Raw genomic sequence first — 23,980 nt, forward strand, 5'->3', positions numbered from 1 at the left:
GTGATTGAGTAAATTCGATTATTTTTGTAGTACGTGTTTAAGTAATTTACTTTTTTCAATTGAAATTATACACCCAAAGGCTTTTTTCTACAATATGCCCATTGAGGTTAAAACATGATTCGAAGATTTCATGCCGTTGATCACATTGTGCAAGACGTAGAAAAAACAGGCATTACTGCAAGAAAACAAGTTGTAACCCACGTAACAACGTCGTTGTCCATCTGCAGACAAGTTGCGTCGATCCCATTAAAAGTCTCCGGTGGTGAAAGTGGTCCAACTTCCCAATAAATTCCAAGTGGTCGAAGAAATACACAACGTCAAGTCCGGAAGCATCTTCTTGAGATCGTGTTGACCCACATCGGGTAATCCTTTCTCTTCTTGTATTCATGCAATTGCGCGCTGACCGATAAAATAGAAATCGACTAAATTGGCGGCAGCCAGTCAAAGCTCACGATGACGACACCGTAAAAAGTAAATAAACAGTTCAACTGCTACTGTTACTAATCATTATCTTAGATCAACGTCTTTCATTTCCTCTACGTCTTCCTGATTCATCAAAACGAGTTAGCAGAAGACCATCTTTTGGAATAGCACATCCCATCTAATTAAGTTGTATGAATGTTTTGTTGATGAGATTATAAAAAATTGTCTGTCATGCTAATATTAATACCTTCACCTTCACATCAACACCTGAATGTACAACCTACATCAACGACACTGACAAAACCTATCATTGCAAAAAGTGTCATGCTTTTCCATTGCATTTTAAATCATACTTTGTTCATAAATTCGTAAATGATACTTCTGCAGCAATTGACTCTTATAGATCAGCACCTCTCTAATTAAAATGGCACTATTCTGGAACGTTTTTGAAACAACCATGTTATGCACGCAGCTCTATTCACTCTTTGGTGATCACCTACTCAAAGCAGGTAATTCACACCACAGGCACACATTTTTCATGTATCTAATCGAAATTACCCTAGGAACCTATCAGACGAGGGGGGGGCCTCAAGACATTCCACAAAATCACCTCATTAGCAGTGAAGCATATTTAGGGAGCTATTATGATGAAGAAGAAGACTTTCGAAAGAAAATATTTGATGTGTTGTCCAGTGTGTGGAATGCTTCAAAATGTGAGTGCTTAGGCTAACCTAATTGACTTGATGATTAAAGTGTGCTTTAAAAATGCTACTTTTTAGATGTACTCCTGTTTCTAAACATTATTTCTATACTTCTCAAATTGCTGTAAGAAGCCAGAAGATGACATCAGCAGTTCAATTACATTATCTACATCTTCAAGTGAAAGGCGTTGCGTTAATGTGTAAATGAAGAAATAAAGAGTGTCTAACAAGATTAAATCATTTTGTTAACTAAACTGAGATAAGCCATAGAGAATTTTAGCAGGAAAGTGAAGATTTATCGTTGTTTTATCAGAAAAACACTTGTTTTCTTGAGCTGTCACGTACAAGACCTTTTGATTTACGTTCATATCCACAGGGGCTTGATCATGTAGCATTTCAATTATTTTCGAACCATTGCCAATCAAAGACGAGTTAAATGGTGGAAGATTAATTTAAGTAAAGATTACTACAACCTGAGAGTGAAAATAAAATGATGCTTTGTAGGTATGCATTTTGTGTGAAGGTCTATCTAAACATTTAAATGTCAGGAAAATGATGGATTGTTAAACAATTTTAGCTGAAAGTGCAATGTTGCTTATTTGATTCGTAGTTTTACAATTTCTGCCTGAAGTGCTTGAACTATGATTAAACATATACGAAGAGAATGTAATAAGTTATTTTTATTTTAAGCTCAATCAGGCCATTGGGGTGACAAGAGTTGTTTTGGTCCAATCAAAGTTGAGCAGGAAATAATCTAATTTAGCATTGATTGACATCAGTTTGATATTTAATTTTCAAAGTTAAATTTGTTTTACAAATCTTTTGCAACCCATCCATTGTCTGTTATAAAACTTTTTCTTGATGATGACTTCAGCTTGATTAAAATCATTAAACTTACTATAGATACTGCAGAACATTCACTTTATAAAGCTCATGCTTGTTGTATGGGCTCTGGAACCTCAAGTCTGATGAAAAGGCATACAGAAAAACCAATCCGATTGAAATAACACAAAAAACAAATTTTGTTTAACCCAAAAACTGTTTCAAGTGTTACAGAGCCTTTTTGCCAAGAACCCAAAGCATTGCAATGGATGATGATTGAGAATTAAGATAATGATGTTAGTTATATGTATACTTAGTAAGTAGTTGTTAGAAATGCCTGAAAGTATTTTCTTTTTCTGTATAAACAAGACATACTTGTCAACATTCCAATTTCTAAGCTAATCTAGTAATTTTGCTGGTTTACAGTCGTAGATCTCATCGTCAGTAGTCATCATGTTTTCAGAGGTAAAAATGTCAGCTTTGAGGTCAAAATATCTAAATTCGAGGGTATTCTGTATGAGTAGGTGAATGAGAATAAAACAATATGATACGGTGACAAATATATTTTTTTAAAAAACATAGACTTTAAAAACAATTAAATTTGATGATGTTACGATCACTCGATGTTGTTGATGTTGTGGCTGACAGTCGTTGAGATGCATCATGACCCGTGTTGAGATGGTATGCGATGTTAGGTACACTTTAATCAGTTCTTTTTCGCTCCGGGAGCTTAGTAAGGAGCCCCGTAGGAACCGGTTGGTACTCTAGGAGCGCCGTAGTTAGTGCTGGGTCCGCTTGGGTAGCCGGAGAAACCAGCTTGCTGGGACACCTGCTCATATTGAGCTACTTGGATGGCCTGTTTGATTCCTTCCAGATCGATTCCAACCACTCTGGTTTGGTAGCTGGGCACTCCGTATTGGGGAGATGGGGCGCCGTATTGCGCAGACGGGGCTCCGTACGAGCCGCTGATTCCGCCTCCTGAGCTGGACGCGGAGTTCTGTTCTTCTTTGAGCAAGATTTGGCGGACCTGTTCAAGCAGGGCAGAGTCCACGGAAGCTCCTTCTGAGGTTTGGTAACCTGAAGATACAGCCGTGTAACCACCGCCGCCACCGCCAAGTCCACCTCCGCCTACGTAACTGCCGCCTCCGCCGCTCGGCCTGCTGTAGCTGTAGCCTGATGGGGGTTCAGCAATAGCCACCGTGGCCAGGGCAAAGGCGAATACCTGTAAATCATTCACAAACAACTCATTTAGTAAAAAAGCAACAATATTTGAATAACGTTAGGTGAACATTAAAAACGAATATAAACTAAATATACCCTAGAAGTTAAAAAATCATCTGTAATTATAACGCAATACACACACCATTAGGCAATTTTTAATTGCCTGCTGACTCTTAATCTGAACAAAGACGTGAAGAATGATTCGCAATAATAATAAATTGAATAATTATGGGAACTAGAACCATATATGCGCAAAGCTGTAATGGACTTTCTAATAACAGCATTGCAAAACTTTCCCATGACATCAACTAGGAAGCTTGAGAGGAAAACTGTTTTTGTCATTAAGTGACTGAATTTTTTAGTTTGTCCAAAATGATGTTAATTAATTCAGATTAGATACACAGACTAATATTTAAGTTGAAAGCTTCCTAACCTTATGGCTTTTTGATTATCCACATTCATACATATTCAATTACCCACATATTTATGGTATACATGTCTAAAAACCTATTTGTTTAGCATTTTAAATGGCCAGAAGGCAGGTAAATGCGGTAAAGCACAACTTAAAAAGTAAAACTAGCTATTTATGGTTTCCAGCATCTTCTTTGTTTGAAAACCTTTAAAAGCTTTCTCCAATTATCGCTAGTTAAGGACTAAATTATGTATAAATAGATAGATATAGTGCGTGCTTGTTTTGAGAGTACCAATTTTTACAAATTGCATCCTGTACTTTTTTCAATCTAGAACAGTTCTTATTATATTGAGTTTCCAAGTGATTTTTTTGCAAATTATTTAAGAAATTTACAGATTATAGAAATATTATTTAGCACAAAACATGCTATGATGGTTGAATCAGGACCCTTATTGTAAATTTACTTAACATTTTACTTATTTATCAAAATTACAGGGTGATTTTGCTCCACATATGTGTTTCATTTTTTTTTCAGAAATATGTAAAATCAAGGAAATGTTAATGTCTTGTCTGTATAGGTTTTGTAACTGTAACAAATCCAGAAAATGTAATATAAGTTCAGTGTGATCTAAAATCTTCTACCCAGTTCTTAGAGGTATTTTAATTTGGAATAGCTTTTTTTATTAGCTAAGTTATCAGTCAAAATATCTGATCTAGAATTAAGGATAAAATAATGAAATATAAAAAAATAGTGATGGTACTTATACTTTAAAAACTGCAGTTTGTCTTATCCCAATATTGATTTTTGGTAATGTTCTCCAAATTGTAAAATAAAAAAAACAATTCAATTGGGATAGAAGTATGCAGATTTAAAGCCTGCAGCAACCAACCAAACCAAATTTGTTGAATATTTTTTACATATCGGAGGCAATCAATTATAAGTAATTTGCAACTTAAAAACACCATCGGCTAGTAGTTCAGTAGTGATCACACATAAATTTAAATAAAATTTCCAAATAATTAGATGATCACTAATGAACTCACCAACTGCAATCAATCACTGATGATAGAATTTTCGTGGTTACTTTCAGTGAATTTAAGGGTTTGAACAAACAATACAGTAATCCACAAAAATTGAACCATCACCCTTTCAAAACTCGCACATATTCACAACAAAATTCACTTGACACTGCAGCACAGAAAATCCTCTTTGGGGTGAAAAACACTTACCACGCCAAATGAGTTCATGATGCCTGAGTGATGTCGGGGTCTAGTGGCGACTGTGAGGATGATCGGCCCATACCCAAGTTTTATACACAGAAAAAGAATCAAAAGAGGGTGGGAATCACAGACGCTTCTTCGCAAGAGATGATGATGCCTATGTAGGTACTTTCACGCATACGTACCCGCTGCGGGTCACGTTAAAACTCGTCCAGGCGGTTCCTTCCCAAAAATTGGTCCACGAGGTCAACGATGGGCTTATTAGGTAGTTTTTTCCATGTAGTCGTGTAAAAAGCGTAAAATGATTACCTGATTGCATCTAAATTATACGTACCTATCTGTTTTACGTGTGTTTTGAGATTTCTTATCTCGCAACATACCTGTCGGTTGTTGTTTTATTCATATATGCGTTTAGTGCTATATTTGGAGTTTTATGTTCAATGAATTCTTTTATGTGTTTTTAAGACATATTCCAATAGTTGTACAAACATTTGCATATACCTACAGTATTACAATAATCTATCAATTTTTAGCTAAAAATTAGACAAACTTGTCAAGAATTTCCTGTGTCCTTCTACTCAACGTTTTCCATTAGGTCATCTTTTGTTCCACAGCCAATTGGGGTTTTCAAATTGCCTTATACATATTGAACAATAATTGCGGCTTACAGTGTCGTGTGTATCGTGAATTGAATATTTATACACTAAAATGGTTTGTTGTGTTATGCACAAGCACTAAATACAGGTGTGGTAAATCCAAAACCGACCATAGGAAAACCGTGTAACGGACAGAGAAACGTACATTATTGCATGCGCGGGACAAAGACAGAGAACGAAAAAAATATCAAGTAGGCCATATTTTCAGCGCGCTGTTGCCAAACGCCAAGTATCACTCAAATACCATCTGTCATCTGCGATTAAAATCTAACCTCAATTTTCAAATTGAAAGTAAACAAAAACAATTACAGTGACAGTGACAGGCATATTAATACAAAAATATACTCCTATGTTGTAAGATTTTGGCAAACAAACGCACAAGCATTGGTATATCATATCTTGTTATTCAAACATTCATCTAAGTACCAACCTTATTATCATCAATGCAGTCCTTTATTAGTTTGTTAAATCTTACTTCCGTTCCTGGACACAATAAGTTATGGTATTGTTTGCCTTTAAAAGGATATTACTTACAAAAATACCTTACTAATTATTTAATACTTTATTAATTACCTTACTTCATACCTTTCCATTCAGTTTAACTGTATCTCAGCATCTCTCAATGTGGATGTGATGTGAACTCTCTACATGTTAGATTTGGCTCTATTATGGCGTAAAAAGGGTTATTCTTTGTTGTTTTGCCCAAATCTTACAATATTGAGGACATTGAGGTATAATACTTGCTTATTATTATGATTATCACTCTTACTGCTCTGTGTTATTGTTTTTTAACGTTTAGTAGGATAATCCTAGGACTAAACAAGCAGATTCATTTCAAGGTTAGATTGTAATTGTATTTGACAGTTGCAGTTTGACACACTACAGAGGTGTTCCTGAATTCGATTAGTAAACAAAAAACAATTATTATTATTCAAGTTTTAAAACAAATTACACAAAAACCGAACTAAATATTTTATAAAAGTTAATGGAAATATTTAGGAATGTTCTAATAACAAAGTTAAGTCTGTTTGACAACACTGATACAAAATTATGGCCTACTTAAAATTTTTGGTGGTGTTCTGTCTTTGTCACGCGCATGCCATCATCTATGTGTCTCTGTCTGTTACACGGTTTTCCTAGGGTCGGTTTTGGATTTTCCACTACTGTATAATGTTGACATGGTTAATTATAAATTAGATATAAGCCATTACTTGCCAAGCTTTGTCTCAACCGGATTGTTTAATAGAAAAATGCTTGCCTTTTGTAAACAGAGGAGCGTTCGTTGGTGGATTCATATCACGATGTTATTAGCAGAAAATGTACATTATCAGAAAAACGTTAAATGTACAGTATAAAATTGCTTATTCAATTTTATGTTGATGAGTTCTTACTGACGTGGGATAAGCAGTAGATTTGATTTCACACTTCAAATAAACTAGTTCAATCATTCTATTGTTTTCAAATAGTAAATTATTCGATATTGGCATGTCGCAAATCAATGAATGCTAGAATATGGTTCTCTGGCCATAGATTCTATTAAATATTATGTTTCTACAATTTTTTATCAAACACTTCATATCTAAATACTATACATCGATTTGAAATTCAGGAATCTGATTACAATTCCACTGGTGGTCTTTTTTATGGTTTTATGGCACTCCTTCTATACTTCTTATAACATTTATGAATAATTCCTAGTTAATTCATAAATAATGTACTTATTATAGCAAAGACTACAGAGGGACTGTCAATCAAAATTTAAACTTTCTCCTATCAAAATTTTCATTACAGTATTAAAGATCATCATTAATTTTTCAATTAATCCTATTTAATGTTTGGTACTAATAAATTGTGTTTGATGATTAAAGTGTGTGAAATAAATTTTTCTTCAAAACATTGCAGTGCTTTTAGTTTTAAATTTACATACCAATAAAAGTACACATACTAATTTACCATCCATCATTCATTTAGCTGACCAAATTTGGTCTTCTATTACATTCAACCACTTGAAATCATCTAACTACTGGTGTCATAAAAACTTTATGTCAAGGAGCACCTGAGATTTTAATGTTTCATTACTCAACAGTCGAAGAATCCACTTGACGCTTCAGTTAAAGGTCAATAGGATGACTGTCAAGATATATGAACCCATAATGATCGCTCAAAAATCCCATAAACATCACCTTATGACCTGTGGCAAATCTTCAGTAATAAAGCCGTCGTTATGTGTAGAAGTAATAGGTACAAATTACCCAGTAGAAAAGTAAGAAATCTCGTTAAACCTCCATCACAATGTTGAAAAAATCTGATCGAACCTTTTGACCCAGTTGAAACCTGCTTTTATGCGTAAAAACTTTCTTTGAACTTGCACTTAATGCCGTCGTTGTGATCTTAAAAGGTGAAACTGCGGCCTCTTGTTTGTACAACTTTCCGCCATCAATCTTAATGAATTATTCGGTATTCTATTGCATTGTTCCAACTGTTTCCTGTGGTAATTTATTGTTGAAGATCTACAAAAGTAAATTGACAAGTCTTTTCTTCCAGGGGTTTAAGATGACATAACCATACAACTTTGTTAACTTTAAAAGATAACACTATTGTAATGTCAGTAGACACTTTGGTATATCGTAGGTTTAAACAAATTACTCCGTAATCACTGTTATGTTATGCAACTACTAAGTGCATATTTGCAATGATCGCTTCCGTATTATCAGCCTTTTCACATTAGACAATATGTTGAATTTCACTTTGATGATTCATTCCTAAAAAGCCACATTTAAGATGTGTTAATTGATCCAAATGGATGTCCTTCAAACCTTAAAATAACCACACAGTTGCATTTTCGGAAAATGTCATTAACAATCTAGCGCCAAGTCTGTCTAAATAGTAATTTAACGGAATGGTGTTGCAACTGTAAACGATGACTGACCTTAGCTGTATTTAAGAAAAGTGAATGTAAGAAAAAATATGTTGTTACTTTTAATTGAGCAACACCAATTCGTATTGTAAGATGAGCACAAAAATGCGTTATTAGTTAAAAGTAATAATGTTCTCTATAAATACAGGAAGTGGAAATGTTATAAAACAAAACATCCACACTAGAATGTCACAATTTATCATAAACTCACTCAAGAGTAGTTTTGACTGTCTTAATTTGTCTTAAATCGATTTAAAGCTGATCCGTGAGAATTTCCTGTGATACCCAAAAAAAACAATTGATCTTGTTCTCAATAGTCTTAAATAAACAAACGAAAGGTAGCTCTCACATCTCCTAAAGTTAAACAAGGTGTGAAAGTTCCCACATTTGACCTCTATTTAAGTCTGTATCAAAGGATCTTAAATAATAATTACTATATGATTGAAAGTAAGTTATAATCAACACTAACAAAAGGAACATTGACTCATCAATCATGCTGGCAAAACAATTATGCCCATCTATGCACACCAAAATATGGAACACACTGTATATCGCCAGTGATGGTCTTGTTATAAATCCTCCTGGTGAAGTATACACCATCGCCATGTTTATTGCCTTATTATCCAACATCCGATGTGAAAAATGATTAATTACAAGCAGACAAGTAATTGGATTTTATATAATTTGCAATTAAATACATCTAAGTGTCGCAATCTGCTTCATCGGTCCATTTCTGATGCTTTTTATGAATGATTTATCAGACATCTTGTCAGAAACACAGAACAGATATCATTATCTAGATTACCATGCAGAATCCTGAAATATATAATTCTACAGCTAATCCTGTTTAACATATACCAAAACCAAATTGGCAACTTTATCCTAATAAAGTAGAAAGGAACTACCAAACCAAAGCAATCCGTTAAAAACATCACTTAGCCCCCGTCTAAACAAACAAATCTGTTCTAAAGAAAATCGACACCAGTTAACATGTAAAAAAATATTTGTCTAGGCTATAACCATATTAAGTATTAAACAAACATTTAAATATAACAAAACAAATATTAAAACATTTCGCTTTTAACAAGACCATACGGATTCACAAAAGGTGTATATGTTCTTAAGTGTTAATATGCAGCTTAAGATTTGAAAAACCCACTTTCAAATGTTGGAAGCTATATTCGCTGTAACATTTACGATTTAATTTTTGCTACATGTCGCGTGTAATCGATATTCATGTTTTAAAAATCCGAAATCGACTCCTATTTCAATAAAACATGCTGAACCTAGTAAGAGTTATGACTTCGTACTTTGGCAGATGCAGTAGAAAGTAAAGTGAATGTTTGAAGATTATTAGCAACGAGAAGGTCAAAAGTCACTTTCCGAGTTATCATCCTGCTAAATTTTTACTTATTCCATTCGGGACGGAATTTCATTCGAAATTGCATTATAAAAGAGAAGGCATTAGCTATTATAACAGACTGGAAAAAAGATAAATAACCACGTCTAGCTCAACTCACTTTCAAATATTTTCTAAAAGAGTTGATTAATTTGATTTAAGTTTCATACATGGGAACATAAAAATGTTAATAGTAATTCCTTCATAAATCATTAAGAGTCGTCTCGAACTGCCACCCACTATTTAGAATATTTTTCCACCCACGCACTAAATTTAGATTTCAATTGAAACCAAACAAAATCTAATGACAATAATAATAATAATTGTAAGTCCACTGGCTCGTGTCCTTGTTCCACTTCATGCTTGAAAGTGAAGAATAACTTCTTATTAATGAGTACCTTAATGCGATTTGTGCACGTTTGGTTAATATAAAACGGTATAGTAATTGCCCAATAGAAAACCTATTCAAACTCTACATATGAGATTAAGTAATGATGTGAAAAAACCTTTGCAGGCACATAGACGCTATATCCCACCCATGTAAAATGTAACATTAGTCTAATTGCATGAGAATTTTCGCTTTGGCAATGTTTATACCATAAGGTTATTTTACGGTTGCGTCGCTCTACAATGGATGAAACTTAATTAGGTACTGACGGAATAACAACAAAAATGTGTTAATAACTCATATGGTTACGTAGTTTTGGGTTAGAGGACATTATATTTCAAACCAGATAGTAAGCCTAAAGCAACATTTTCTTGGTTAACTATTTGAAGAATCTTTGCATTATTGTTTGAGTTATGGATTTTGATTTGAAATTGTAGAGCACAAAACAGCTTAATTAGACATTTGTTATAGTTTTTAAATGATGAAACAAGTACAAATCCAAGTTGTGAGTAAGTTTATTGGATATTTCAAGTTTTGGTGTAAAAGTGACAGAAATCTCTACACTTGTATATACAAAAAACAACTTTCTCCAAAAACCCTCTTGCTCCAGCATCATACTTTTGAATACTGCAGACTTACTATACCAAAACAAACAAGTGTTACTTTATATGTCTATAGTATCATTAATAAACACATTTTCCTTCACCAAACTATAATGGTTGATGGACAACAATTTAGTATATTCACTAAAACGGTAATACTGTCCATCATCAGCTTCCACGGCCGCTTTGCCTTCCACTTTATTTTTAAAAACGTATTTAACCTGGTTAGTGTTTAAGTCTAAAGATTCTAGACTGAATACCACGTCGTAATTGTCGTCCCGACGTTTGTACAGTGTGTAAATGGTGTGGTTGTACAACGTCGACTCCATTTCTTCGTAGTCAACTTCGTGCATCTCCATTTGTTTAAGGAGTATCAATGAATTGCCGGTAAATTGCAGTATTAATAAATATTTGCCTGGAAATAAACAAAGTCGAATTGTGAATGAACTGTATACTCCAAAAAAATTAACTGATTTCATTAGAATGGAAATTATAAATAGTCAATACCCAACAACTTACCTTTGATATAAAGTTTATTTCCCACAGAGCACACTGAAAAATGTCTCATTTCAGCAACAACATGGTCGTCAATAAACATTTTAATAGGTGTCCAAACGTTTTGCGATTTTTCAAATAGATAAACACATTTTCCTATTAAATAAACTATACAGAGCTGACCGAGAAAGGAGCAACATTTGAAAAATCTATCTTGATTTGGTAAGGGGACAAGAGTGCTCCATTTCCCTAGAAAACAAAATAGCTTTGTTAGATCAGTAACTATTGTAACTCAAGCTTAAAAGCAATATTCAAATTAGCAACCAAATCTAATAATTTGATATTACATACAGCTAATGTGAATTTATTGTCAAATTATTCAATCTACATAAACCAGTTGACACCAATGAGTAAAATTTTGCATGTTTAACGATGCCACAACTATAGTTAATGGAAAAACCATGTTAATAAATTAAACCTGTTATTTTCCTGCAGATTTTACGAAATATCGCGGTTAATACCCTTAATAATAATTATAATTGCAAACTACAACATTCCTGTTACTACTCTTAATTCTGAATTTTATGTGTTTTACCATCTAGGATTACAACTTTCAACTAAATTTAGGGATTATCCCAAAATATTTGACCATAATTTTGCCAAATTTAATTATTCAAGCATTACTAACAAGGTTACTGATGTATCAAGTATCTTAGTTAGTTAGAATATTCACTATCCAATACAGTACACTGACAACATATGAAAGCATATTTTTAGAAGTATAGTTCACTGAGAAATTTATACTTACGCTTATTCCCATCATACCAAAACATGTTTCCTTGAAGAACCCTATAAATGGCAACACCGCCGACTATAAAGAGGCAATTGTCCACTAAGACCGACTCAAAATTTCGGCGATCATAGGGCATCCTTTAATATCAAGAAACCATGTTTAATGCCAAAACAAATGCGGTACTCTTACGCAGCTATCCTTTCCCATTTCTCTTTAAAACTGTCATATCTCCACACGTTACAATTAAAATTCCTAGAACCGATTATCATCTCGCCCCCGAAAAAGTATACAAACTCCTTGTTGGACAGGATTTTAAAACCCACCAGATCTTTGATTTTTTTTGCTTCAATCACTAAGGAATATGTTAAGAATCTGTCTTTTTCTGGGTCTAGAATCACCAAATTTACGTTACCTTACTGAAAAGTTTAAAATATCTACTCACCATAGCATAATGCTGTGGAATTCTTATTTGTAGACATTGAAAAGTTTCCTGTGATTTTTAAACAGTGTCTTTTGCGATGATATCTATCTGAAAATCAAACTCTAATTACCCAAACATTTAACACAATTAACTAATTTCAAATATCTCAATAGATTCTGCTTTGTCAACCTCACACTTTGTTGAAAAATTTGTTTCATATTTTTATTAATTTGAAGGGAAGAAAAAGATTTGAAGAGAGTAGAGTTTCTGAAATATATTTGACTAAACAATAAGTATGAATGTGAATAAAGCAATAACTAGACTTTGTACACAATTAGTTACTTAAATCAATTAAATGATTGTAATTTTGATTAGATTACCAAATACCTAACAACACTACAACCTTACTTTATACATATTAAATAATAATAAAAAATATTTCATAGGTAATTCACAAAATAATGAAATGTATATAACACACCAAAAACTTACCCCTTATAAGATCTTTTGCACTATCTGCCTTACACTTCTTATTCAATACAGGTTCTGTGCATTTTTGTACCAACATACTAGGTAATTCAGGGTTTCTTCTCCTTTTTGAATTGCACAAATGTATAGCATACACCAGACTTCTAACTGGAAATTCCCCTACATTTATCCCATTAGTTTTTAAATCAATCACACAGTTTAATACCGATTGAATAAATTGATTTTCACTTATATCAGGAAAGGTTTGCATTTCTCTGATATCAACTACAGTACTAAAATCTATACAATTTAACAGTCTTAATATCACATTACTGGCATCTTCTCCAGAGTAAACTTGCTGGTTTTCATACCACCAGTTCATGGCAGTTTGAAATACCAGCATTTCATTTTGTGTGTTTAAGTAAATGTTTCCCAGGTACCCACAAATCTCATCAAGATCAAATTCAAATATGTGTTTTAATTGACATATGTTTGAAAACTCTTCCAATGCCATAGATTTGGCTTTCAACCATAATGGACTTAATTGAAGCATTTCAGCAGTTTGCCAAATTTTTAAACAAATGGATGGCTTCAGAACTGCTGTTATTCTGTCCTCACACATCTTTCTAACAGATTGAAATTGTAACATGCAGGCTCCTTCAAGGATAGTGTGAAGTTCTTGGTCTTCCATTACATATGAATGGTCCCATAACATTAAAAGAATTGAGTTAAATGTTTTTAAGTCTATACCCTAAAATTATACTTATAACACACAATACCTAATGCAACCAAACTAGTCTTACCTGTATTTCAATGTAATCTAAGGAACTCTCCTTAAAACCACCTGTTAACATAGCAGCAAAGTAATCACTGTTGGTAATAAGCTGGTTTCTGTTGCATTCCAGTCGGGTACCCTCAATTCCCAATGTTATGGTATCATTTTTAGTCCCCATTTTAGCAGTGCGACGATTGACAGCGGGATATAAGTGCCACTAAACCATCTGGCTACCCTAGCGCAGGCAATTAAAAATTCAATATAATACCTGAAAATTTTGAAAATTAAAAGTATGTACCTGGTAAGCTGAGTTAAATTACGACTAATCAAAACGATCAGTCATATGACTAGTGTTTACGTTACGCGAGCATCTTAATAGATTTAGGCACGATTTGTTGTGTCTGTTATCATTTTGTGAGTACTTTTTTTTAATTTGTTTAACAATAACAAGTAGTAAAACCTTTTTTTAATTATTATTATTTATTTTTTTGACAGTTTGAGGTTAGGATAAATTCAAAGCTATTTAGGTTATGGACATATTTCTTCTTTTCCAGTATACACACACTAGTAATTGTCAATCTAAATTTTCTAGGTTATGTTAGTGTTGAATTTTTGAATGTAAATAGTTGGGATTGTTTTGGCAAAAAAGCTGTATTTGTTAAGTGTATATCTTCATTAATGGTGAACCCGTGAACAAGGCGGTCAACTGCAATATGAATCCAGTAAGGCCAACTTTATTAACCGGTGCCAAATCAAAAAAACAATTAAAATCTAAAGTTAATAAGGCTCAACAACCTGGCCCCTCTAGGATCAACCAAAATTCTAGTTCAAATCAAAACGAAAACTCCCCGACCGACAAGGACAAAACTTCCCCTGTAAAAGTATGATTTGTTTAGCAAAAAATGAGGTGGTAGTTCATATTATAAAATAGGACCAGTGAAGTGCTATTTCCACTAACTTTCCAGGCTATTACATACTGATATTTCCAAAAGTAGTACAGTAGCTTCGATTTTAATTACATGCTAGGTTGTAGAGTTCTTTCTGAGCTTTAATTTACATATTTTGGTGTAGATGACAATTTCAATTTGAATTTTAAGACAAAAATGCATGTACATGGGGTATTTTAAGTAGTTTTTACTTTCATACTTAAACATTCATAGTAATAGCTTTAGTAGTACTTTTAAGAAACCTTAAGAGCATGTAGCTTCTCTTAACACTGGGCAATTAGTTTTGGTTTATACTTTGTTTTTAACCTATTCTAGGAATTTCAGGACTTTGCTGGCATAGGTGCAGATTCAGTGAGGATTTACTCAGAACAAGAAAGCTATGATCAGTTAACTGAAGATGCCACTAACATGTTAACTCAAGATATAAATTACAAGTTAAGGCATATTTTACATGTATGTTTTAGTGTAATTTTTGATTATTTAGTAGCACTGATAATGTGTTTATATTAGGAATGTATTGTTAAAAGTAAACTACAAGGCCGTGAATCTATAATTTCTGAAGATGTTGAGGAAACATTTTCTGATCTGAACATTGATAAAGTGTATGGTGCACCATCTTCACCTAATTTTGTACCTTTTGCTGATAAACAGGAAATCACTCTTCACTATCTGGATGTAGGCATTTGACTGATTTTTAATGTCATTTTGATTAATTTAATTCCTAGGACCAACAAATAAATTTAGTAGAAATAGCTGAGCAGGACATAAACTTATGCCAAGAGGGGGAACCTTTCCTAGAATGCTCATGGCTACAAAGTGAAAATGATTCTGAAGATGACATGGAAGAATACAAAGAAACATTAACAGAATACTTTGAAACTATGTGTGAGTCTGTTATAAGTGACAATGAGGAAGTAAGACATATGGCATTAAAGGACATAAGCACCAATGCCTCAATAGGCACAATAACCAACTGGTTTTACCACTTTGGGTACTTGTTACTTACTAAGGACGTCACTTATGACTGTCTGACAATGAGGGCGCTTCAATTACTTGAAGTACTAGAAAACAGCCCTTTACCAAGTATCCACATCTATCCAAAACAACTGAAATTAGTGGTTAGACTGTTAATGCAAAGATTAAGAAGTTACTCAGTTAGTAAGGACACAGTGAAATATATGTGTTATGTTTTGTCTTTGTTTTGCTTGAGGCCAACATTGAGGAAGTTTGCAATTAGTAAGCTGGAGGATAAAATGCTGACAATGACTCAGGATATAGCTGTTCCTCTATTGAATATTATTTATTTTCTGGGGATTGATGCGGTCACGAAATTGTTTTTGCCTTATTATCATGTGTTTTTAGCCACTTTGGAACAGGAAGACGATCCTGATTTAAGGGAGATTATTTTGGTGAGCTGTGTATTTACTAATACTACTACAATATAAATACAAAAGAACATACAAATTTACAATGCTTTATGTTTTAGGCAATATATGGGATTTTGTGCAAAGCAAACCTTAATACAGGTATGCTGTACCAAACCTACAGGAATGTATTTGGCGAATGTTTGGTCCCATATTTTCGACCCAAAAACCGATTAAAACCTGGTATTTTGTAGGTAATGCTGTTTTTGTATTGTCATTGATTGAAACGCTTTTCAGCCCCTCAATTGGAACAGAAATTAATTGACACAGTAGCAATGAAGAAGAAATTAATAAAAACTAGAAGGAAAGTGGATCCTCGCAGTCGCACAAACCGGAGTGAGCCATTTAATATCCAGGAAGTTTTTGACTGTGATATCAATCATTCTCTGGAAAATTCCAATGAGGTCGTACAAACGAGGACCGAATTACCAGGAGGAGTGAGCTTCAAAATAGGCAAAAGTTCTAAGATAAAAGGTGACAATGATATTGAAATGAAAGACCGTTGTAAACGGACAAGGGACAGCCAAATCATTGTTGGCAAAACCAGTTTACTTCTATCCATATTACAAGTGAAAACGCGTGAAAAATGTTCTGATCACAGTTTGATTAGTTGTTGGTTGTAATAAAATGTTTCTACGACTGTTTAATAATATGCTTATTATTCACTAGTTTTGCTATTACCATAGAGTACTTGAAAAAGTATGATATATTACTCGCATGTAATCGCTCACAATTTCACCATTGCGTCAAAACTGTCGAAAAATGTTTGATCAATATATCAGTCCCCTTGTTAATTAAAACATATTGGTTCTAATTATCCTACTACATAATAATAATTTAACTATGAATCAAACAAGCAAAACAGGTTTATCTTCCAGCCCTACAAAAACTGTCCCCAAATACGTAAAGACACAAAATGTGCAACTAAAAGCGATAGCAAAGCCTGCCCCTTTTGTGCTAAAACCTTACTCCGGACTCTACAACCCTTACTCGAATGGTTGTTCACTGCTTTGCAACCATCCCATGGACAAGCAAACCAAAGAATTGTTTCGAAAAGCCAAAGAAAATTGGGCCAACGACGAAAGACGGAATCACTTGCTTGCCGAAGAAATCGACGTTATTAAAACAACTCTCAGCCAGTTTAGTTGCGGTGAGCGACATTTATTCTCCCAAGTCGAATGTGTTCCAGAAGAATTGTTTAGAAGGTACACAGATACAGATTCTCGACCATTAACCCCAGCACCAACTTTAGCAAGTGCGGCAACTCGGGCGTCTGGTTCCAGAAGATGTTTAACTCCAGAAGCTCACCCTAAAGCTCGTTTGGTTCTCGATTTAAGAAGGACTCACAGTCAAGATACCATATCTTACAGTGTCTCATTTCAAGGTGGTTTAAACCAGACCGTTATTACTAGAACAGCAAGTCTGGAAGAAATACCTCGAAATCGTCAAAGTGTTACGTCTGATCTTACACAATCACCGAGAAAAGCTAAAACCGCTACTGATCGCGCTAAAATAAATTTTGCTGTTATTGACCTAGAAAACCACCAAGCTGACAGTAAAAATGAGGAGGATGAGTACATAAAACGACGAGGAAAGAAAAAGAAAAAAAAAACCCAAAGAACCACCTTTTCATCCTCCCACCGACCCGGAAACCCAGGTGGCTACCCTAGGTAGTGGTTCAGTGAATCAGAGTGCTAGAGCATCTTTAATACCTGTAGACAAGAACGAAGAACCCACAACCAGAGAAAAACTAGCTTCAAGCAGAAAGTTAAAATCACGTCCACACAAAAGTGTAGACTCCTACTTAAGCGCCGAAATTTTAAAGGAGCTAAGACGAGAACTGAACGAAGATATGGTGGATAGCGAGCTAAACTTGAAACGAAAAGCTGCCTTAAAAGAAGCTTTAAAAACTATCCCTAAAGATAAAACTGATTGCGACGAGTTGCTCAAGCTGCAACATGAACTAGCTATACCAAAACTGAACTCAGACTTTTGGATTTTACTCCCCAGAATGTTTTCCAGGTCAAGTGCCAGATTTGAATTACCAATGAACAGTTCTTCTCTGTCGCAAATGACTCCTTTAGATTATGTACGCGACCACGTCAGCATTTCTTCAGAAAGAAAATTGTTGTTTAACTGTATTTTCAACAAGTTCAAACTGGATAATGATCCGAGAATCTCGGGGGATAAACACATTTCCGGTCAAGCGTTACAAGAAGCCTTGGATGTATTGATGGGTAGACCGATGAACACTGAAGAAGCTTTACGGTTCCGGAGTTTGGTTGGATGGCGGAAAGAGGACACATTTGATTTTAGGACTTTTAGCGGAATTGCCGCGCTTTGTGAGAGAATTATGGCGCCGTCATATTGCAACAGACTGCCGGATCGCAAAACAGATCCTTGCCATGAAATTGAGACTGCGGATTTTGAACTTTTAGTTAGGAAAATACAAAATCAAGATGTGGACGAGCGGTTGTTGCAAATTTTGCGTGACATAAAAGTTCTTTAGATGATTCAATAAAATATATTTCTAACTGAACGTTTACAAACCAAAAGTTTAAATTATCCTTACATGAGTGTGTTTAACACTAAATAGAACGACTAATCACCTTCTATGGCTACTTCAGTGACTGCCTGCACATAAAAGGGACCTTCACGTACAAATACTTGCAACTTTTCTTGCTGACCATGATCAAATACGGTACTTTGCGACAGTAACTTTATTATATCATACTTTGCTTCCTTACATTCTTTGTCTGTTTCGATACTTCGGTCCAGCAAAAACTCTATTAGCCCTGTAAAGTAACATGTCAGACAACATAATAATGGTTGTGATGTCTGTATAGCACCTGGAGTGTTTTTAATAGCTTCTTGGCCCCACGGTTGACATGCTATAGCGTTTACAACGCCCAACCCAGCTAGACGGAGTTCAACAAAAGGGTTTTTAGCATACTTTGAAATCACATCCATTGGTTCAGGACCTAATAGGTGGTACCATTTTTCCGTAAGTTGTATTGTATCAACACGGACATCCCTCAATAGATTCTCAATACAGTTAAGCGCCCTTATTCTGACTTCAGTAGGTAGGGAAGGTAGAAGTTTGGCGAGAGTTTTTACAAATCCTTCCATTTTAAGCCCTATACACACTGTGGGTGATATATTAACTTAACTAAAATTGTCGACAACATTACCTGTTGAGCCTAAGGCAATTTTTCCTTGTGATGTTTGCCCTATATAGCCTAGAACGTCTAAAGTTACCGCTATAATGGTAAGATCGCTACTTTCAATGTTGGAGAACAAATGATCAAATAGAGTAGGGTATTTGGCTACTAACTCTCTAGGTTTTTTTTGTCCGATATGTCCGAAAAACTTTAAAATACCTGTAATGAATGTTATCTTTATGTCATAACTGAGAGTTTTTTTCCTGCCAATTTGAATCAACACTCAATTTCATTTAAAAGTATTAATTTGTACAGATAGCACCTTATTTATGTGTGAAAATAGATTACTCACAGATTCAATTTACTGTATAAAAATCATGTCTAATATTTTATTATTATAGCAAATACTTACCTGGTTGACATAATTGGGTTATTAATTCATCTTCATTAATAAGAGAGAAAATCCTATCTAATATACCATTTTCATCCATGAAAACATATCCATGGTCACACTGGCCAAGTTGAGACAAAATTTCTATTATGTTCATTTTAAGCAATACATCATTACTACCAATTTCATCAATAATTTTTGATATCAAACCAACTTCCTTAAATTTATTGAAACTTGTTGCAGAATGATTTGATATTTTTACAATCATCTAAAAACCCATAAAATTAATGCTTATTGGTTTAGAAAGTGTAAAGCCATCACCTCATACACTCTCAGTCTGACTACTTCAGATATGCTCGTCACTTCCTGAAGTTTAATAAGCACATCATTGCTAATAATTTTATTGGCACCAGGTACAGTGCTTCCTAAAGCTACCACAATGTCAGAAGCTTTATTGGCAACCCCTAAATCGTCATCTCCAAGACAAGAAACTATATTGTTTATTATTGAAGTTTGTTCACACAAAGCAAACAGGGCATCATCATTGCACAGTGACCTTTCAATTTCCTTTAAAGCCATAAGTTTTACACTAGAAAAAGGGTGAACGAGCGCTCTTTCTAGGTCAGTTTTGTACTTGGTAGTACTTTCTCCAAGGTGTAAGTTGCCAAGACATATTGAAAGCACCTCACAAGCCAAATCAACCTGTTCACTGAACAAAACTTTATAAGGGGTAGCTAGCAAAATGTAGATAACTTACATATTTGAGTCGTTGAGGCAATCAAACACTAAAGGGAGCTGTAAACCTGTGGATATTCTGGTGGCCTCCTCATGAGGCAATGATTTAAGATTATCCCTCAACTCACTTAAAGTGGACACTCTTTGATCTTCTTGCATCAAGTCGGTCAATTTGTTGCTGTACCACTCTTTTGAGGCCATGGTAGTTGTTTTTATGTTCAGTATTCAAAAAAGCCGGATAAGTAAATATTTTGTCATATCATTATTTACAAATAGCACATTTTTGAATTTCACAATCAGCTGATTTGCTGTCATCTGCCAAACTTACTGTGGTATTGTGTATTGTAGCGCTGCAACGTACACGGCGAAACCATACACTAATTTAAGCCACATAGGAAGGTGTATATTATTTTAGTCTAAAAAGACTTGATGATAAGAATGGAAGCAGAAGTTTAATTAATAATTTATTGGGTGGTAAGAATTAAAACCCTATTACCCACTTTTATTATAATTGATATTCCACATCGTTGTACTTTTTAATTTTCTAGTATTCTAAAAGTAAAGTGACCAAAATATCACTAGAACATTGGAATTGTGCACGCACCATACTGACAAAAATAACTTTTAGCCGGCTTCTTATTAATAGATTTAGGTATATTGAGGATCGTTTTACCGACATATACCTATTGTGTACAGTGCACATGCAAAATGAAATCCAACATCACCGATTTTCAGAAATATTGTGAAAGTGCCATCGGAACATTAACGGAAAAATGCGTGGACGCCTTTAGAGACACCAAAGATGATATCAGCAGGATCCAACTTATGTACGATGTGGCCAAACAAATACCTTTAGCTGCTGCTAACGATAACGACAAGGATTTCAAAGTGGCTGAAGAACGGAAAAATGATGGAAACAAACTGTTTGCGAAAAAGGATTACGCAAACGCCATTCGGTGCTACAATGAAGGGATTATACGGTGTCCTCAAGAATCTGGTGGGTGAATAAACATTTCAGCGTTTCAAGTTCAGAAAGTTATTGTTTTTGTAGTTGCTGATAGGGAACTGCTTACTGTGTTAGTATCAAATCGTAGCGCAACTAATTTTGAGCTGGAAAAATACAGAAAAGTCTTAGACGATATAGACTACATCAGTGAAATTGGTGACTATCCCGCTCATTTGAAGTACAAACTATGGCTACGGAAAGCCAAGTGTTACGATGCACTTCAAAACAAGAAACTGGCAGAGGAAGCTTATAGTGAAGCTCTGAAATGTTTGGAACACAGTGGTTTGAAGGATGACGCGCGACAAACCAAGTTGAAGGAAATCCAGAATGTTTTTAAAAATGGTGGAAGTAAACAGATAAAGCAACAAGTTAAACTGGATTTGGTGCCTGCATTTGCAGAGGAACGATTTGAAGGTGGAAGCGAGTTTTTGGCTGCCAATCCTAAAATTACGATTTGCCAGGATAATTACCAAGGCAGATATGCCAAAGCTTCTGAAGATATACCTACAGGTGAGTGTCACAAAAATTATTTAAAAATTTAGTTTTAAAATCATCATTATAGGTACAATCCTGGTGGAAGAAAATGCTTTTTGTTCTGTGGTGGACAAAGATCACGCATTGTCCAACTGTCAAAACTGCTTAGGATCAGTGGAACTGCCCATAGCATGTCCGGAATGTACTGATGTGGTGTTCTGTAGCACTCATTGCAGTAGATTGGCCACCAAGTCATTTCACGGGGTAGAATGCGGATTGCAAAAGCAACTTTTCCAGTCCGGAGCGTCGGTTAATTGCCTTTTAGCCATGAGAATAATCAGTCAAAAACCACTCAAGTTTTTCTTAGATAAAAAGAACAAACTGAAAGACTATATGAAGGACTCTTGCAAGAAAAATGTGGTTAGGAAGAAAATATACAGGTGATTTTCCGGGCAGTATTTGGGTTTTAAACTAAACGTGTGATTTTTAGGACAGACGATTACGATAACGTTTTCTTTTTATGTCGTAATGAAGCCCAACGAATAAAAGCTGAATTGATCCACTACTCCTGTATGGCTATTTATCTTCTGAGGCTTCTTAAATTGGGGTATTACTTTGGGGAAAGCGACAATAATGTGTTAAGCGAGGATGAACAGTTTATTGGTGGTTTAATATTGAGACACTTGCAAATTTTGCAATTTAACGCACACGAAATATCTGAACTTCAAAATTCCAACCCAGACCAACAAAAGTCTGAAATAATACCAGCTAATTACGAAAATGTCACTATAGGAGCTGGGTTGTATCCAACTTTGGCTTTATTCAACCATTCTTGTGATCCTAGTATAGTACGGTAATTACTTGCTTTAATAACTACAGGAATCATATTATATTGAAACTATTATACAAATTGTAGCTACAACGTTAAGAATAAAGTTATTGTAAGATCAATTAAACCGATTAAAACTGAAGATATAATTTATGAAAATTACGGACCACTGTACATGGCAGACCATAAAGATCAAAGGCAAGAGTACTTGAAAAATAATTACTGGTAAATTACTGTTATTTTGAAAATTTAAGGTGTGTAATTAAAGTATAATTTTAGGTTTGAGTGTTTGTGCCAACCCTGCACCGAATTGTGGCCAACCTTTAAAGAAATGAAAGAAAACGAATTGAGAATTCCCTGTAAAACTGAGGGATGCCCTTACGTGTTTACTGTGAAGGAACAGGACGACCCATTTTTGACTTGTCCCTATTGCAACAACGTAACAGGGTTGATTCCCTACCTAAAAGGGTTGATGGTAGGACGAGAAACTATTTTTTACCTCTAGGAAAATGAGTGCGTGTATGTTTTACAGAAATTGGATCAGATTTTACCCGAAGCCGAACACCAACTAAGCCTGAATCAGTTCAATAACGCCCTTAAAAAGTTCACAGAAGCCCTGGACGTTTTGTTTAAGTTTTCTCGACCTCCTCATCCAGAAATTATTAAAGTGCAGCAGCGTGTTAGGGTGTGCATGCTTCATTTTGGTAATAGATCGTACGATTATGTTTTGTAAAATTTTTTAAAAATACTTTTGTACGGTAGCTCTGAGGGGCCATTTCCAAAAGTTATCTGGCACTGCTGTATAGTTTCTTGTATTGGCCTCTCAGTATTCATTCAGAAATTTGAAATACTCAGCAGTTTCAACAAGCTAGAGAAATTTGAAATATCTCAGAGAAAATCAACATTTTGTAATTTATGCTGTTGAATATACTCTACAATTTAAGTATCAAATACCATATCATATAGTGCATGTAACGTTACAGCAGTTAAATTTCAGTTTTATATGTAATAGAAAAGTGCTGCTGCACTGTTCTTGTGGTGTATTACAATATTGTAGTATGGGGCTCAATCAGATTGAAATAAGTGCTTGTCAATAGACCACATAAGTATAGTTAAAACTGTTATGATTTTGGACAAATTTTAGGTCAATCAATCAATCTGTAGTATGTAATCCTTAATTAAGGTTATTCAACTGTCTATTACAATACAAGTGGTAATTTGCTTATCTGGCTAAAAATAAAAATATAAAATCAAGCTTTTCTTCTAGTTTACTATAAAAAAGCACACATATTCCAGCAT

General features: G+C 34.4%; 6 protein-coding genes and 1 long non-coding RNA gene across 11 annotated transcripts; 4 read left to right on the forward strand and 3 right to left on the reverse strand.

Moving 5' to 3' along the window:
- Nucleotides 1–692: 692 nt before the first annotated feature.
- On the forward strand, nucleotides 693–1,361 carry LOC145734206 (uncharacterized). Its single transcript, XR_014179380.1, has 3 exons — nucleotides 693–932; nucleotides 987–1,136; nucleotides 1,203–1,361. It is a non-coding gene; the product is annotated as an uncharacterized LOC145734206 (long non-coding RNA).
- A 1,133-nt stretch (nucleotides 1,362–2,494) lies between these two features.
- On the reverse strand, nucleotides 2,495–5,072 carry LOC145734205 (uncharacterized). Its single transcript, XM_081987423.1, has 2 exons — nucleotides 4,810–5,072; nucleotides 2,495–3,168 (listed from the first exon to the last, which is right to left on the reverse strand). Exons 1-2 carry the CDS (start codon nucleotides 4,825–4,827, stop codon nucleotides 2,677–2,679), a joined length of 510 nt encoding a protein of 169 aa, XP_081843549.1. The 5' UTR covers nucleotides 4,828–5,072; the 3' UTR covers nucleotides 2,495–2,676.
- A 5,587-nt stretch (nucleotides 5,073–10,659) lies between these two features.
- On the reverse strand, nucleotides 10,660–14,173 carry LOC145734199 (ectoderm-neural cortex protein 1-like). 2 transcript variants are annotated; one of them, XM_081987412.1, is made up of 8 exons: nucleotides 14,013–14,173; nucleotides 13,743–13,949; nucleotides 12,964–13,690; nucleotides 12,493–12,579; nucleotides 12,240–12,438; nucleotides 12,066–12,187; nucleotides 11,282–11,506; nucleotides 10,660–11,177 (listed from the first exon to the last, which is right to left on the reverse strand). In XM_081987412.1, the coding sequence occupies exons 2-8, from the start codon at nucleotides 13,890–13,892 to the stop codon at nucleotides 10,825–10,827; spliced, it is 1,863 nt and encodes a 620-aa protein (XP_081843538.1). In that variant the 5' UTR covers nucleotides 13,893–13,949; nucleotides 14,013–14,173; the 3' UTR covers nucleotides 10,660–10,824. The 2 variants fall into 2 exon arrangements, with proteins under 2 accessions (XP_081843538.1, XP_081843539.1); XM_081987413.1 differs by having other exon boundaries at nucleotides 13,743–13,944; nucleotides 14,013–14,164.
- Nucleotides 14,174–14,290: 117 nt separating this feature from the next.
- LOC145734203 (uncharacterized) lies at nucleotides 14,291–16,735 on the forward strand. 4 transcript variants are annotated; one of them, XM_081987420.1, is made up of 6 exons: nucleotides 14,291–14,436; nucleotides 14,977–15,114; nucleotides 15,172–15,336; nucleotides 15,387–16,070; nucleotides 16,148–16,268; nucleotides 16,323–16,735. In XM_081987420.1, exons 1-6 carry the CDS (start codon nucleotides 14,428–14,430, stop codon nucleotides 16,706–16,708), a joined length of 1,503 nt encoding a protein of 500 aa, XP_081843546.1. In that variant the 5' UTR covers nucleotides 14,291–14,427; the 3' UTR covers nucleotides 16,709–16,735. The 4 variants fall into 4 exon arrangements, with proteins under 4 accessions (XP_081843546.1, XP_081843547.1, XP_081843544.1 ...); XM_081987421.1 differs by having other exon boundaries at nucleotides 14,986–15,114; XM_081987418.1 differs by having other exon boundaries at nucleotides 14,299–14,595.
- Nucleotides 16,736–16,870: 135 nt separating this feature from the next.
- On the forward strand, nucleotides 16,871–18,600 carry LOC145734202 (uncharacterized). The gene is given in 2 exon segments (XM_081987416.1): nucleotides 16,871–17,701; nucleotides 17,703–18,600. Coding segments are annotated over 2 exon segments (1,665 nt in total). The 5' UTR covers nucleotides 16,871–16,928; the 3' UTR covers nucleotides 18,595–18,600.
- On the reverse strand, nucleotides 18,587–20,683 carry LOC145734204 (26S proteasome non-ATPase regulatory subunit 5). Its single transcript, XM_081987422.1, has 6 exons — nucleotides 20,395–20,683; nucleotides 19,959–20,346; nucleotides 19,659–19,905; nucleotides 19,277–19,465; nucleotides 18,935–19,222; nucleotides 18,587–18,880 (listed from the first exon to the last, which is right to left on the reverse strand). The coding sequence occupies exons 1-6, from the start codon at nucleotides 20,571–20,573 to the stop codon at nucleotides 18,687–18,689; spliced, it is 1,485 nt and encodes a 494-aa protein (XP_081843548.1). The 5' UTR covers nucleotides 20,574–20,683; the 3' UTR covers nucleotides 18,587–18,686.
- Nucleotides 20,684–20,790: 107 nt separating this feature from the next.
- On the forward strand, nucleotides 20,791–23,940 carry LOC145734198 (protein-lysine N-methyltransferase SMYD4-like). The gene is made up of 7 exons (XM_081987411.1): nucleotides 20,791–21,369; nucleotides 21,424–21,888; nucleotides 21,941–22,292; nucleotides 22,343–22,705; nucleotides 22,769–22,906; nucleotides 22,961–23,156; nucleotides 23,214–23,940. The coding sequence occupies exons 1-7, from the start codon at nucleotides 21,081–21,083 to the stop codon at nucleotides 23,412–23,414; spliced, it is 2,004 nt and encodes a 667-aa protein (XP_081843537.1). The 5' UTR covers nucleotides 20,791–21,080; the 3' UTR covers nucleotides 23,415–23,940.
- The last annotated feature ends 40 nt before the right edge of the window (nucleotides 23,941–23,980 follow it).

Source organism: Ips typographus, linkage group LG9 (genome assembly GCF_016097725.1).
Source record: "Ips typographus isolate SLU linkage group LG9, UJ_Ityp_2.0, whole genome shotgun sequence".
NCBI classification, from domain to species: Eukaryota; Metazoa; Arthropoda; class Insecta; order Coleoptera; family Curculionidae; genus Ips; species Ips typographus.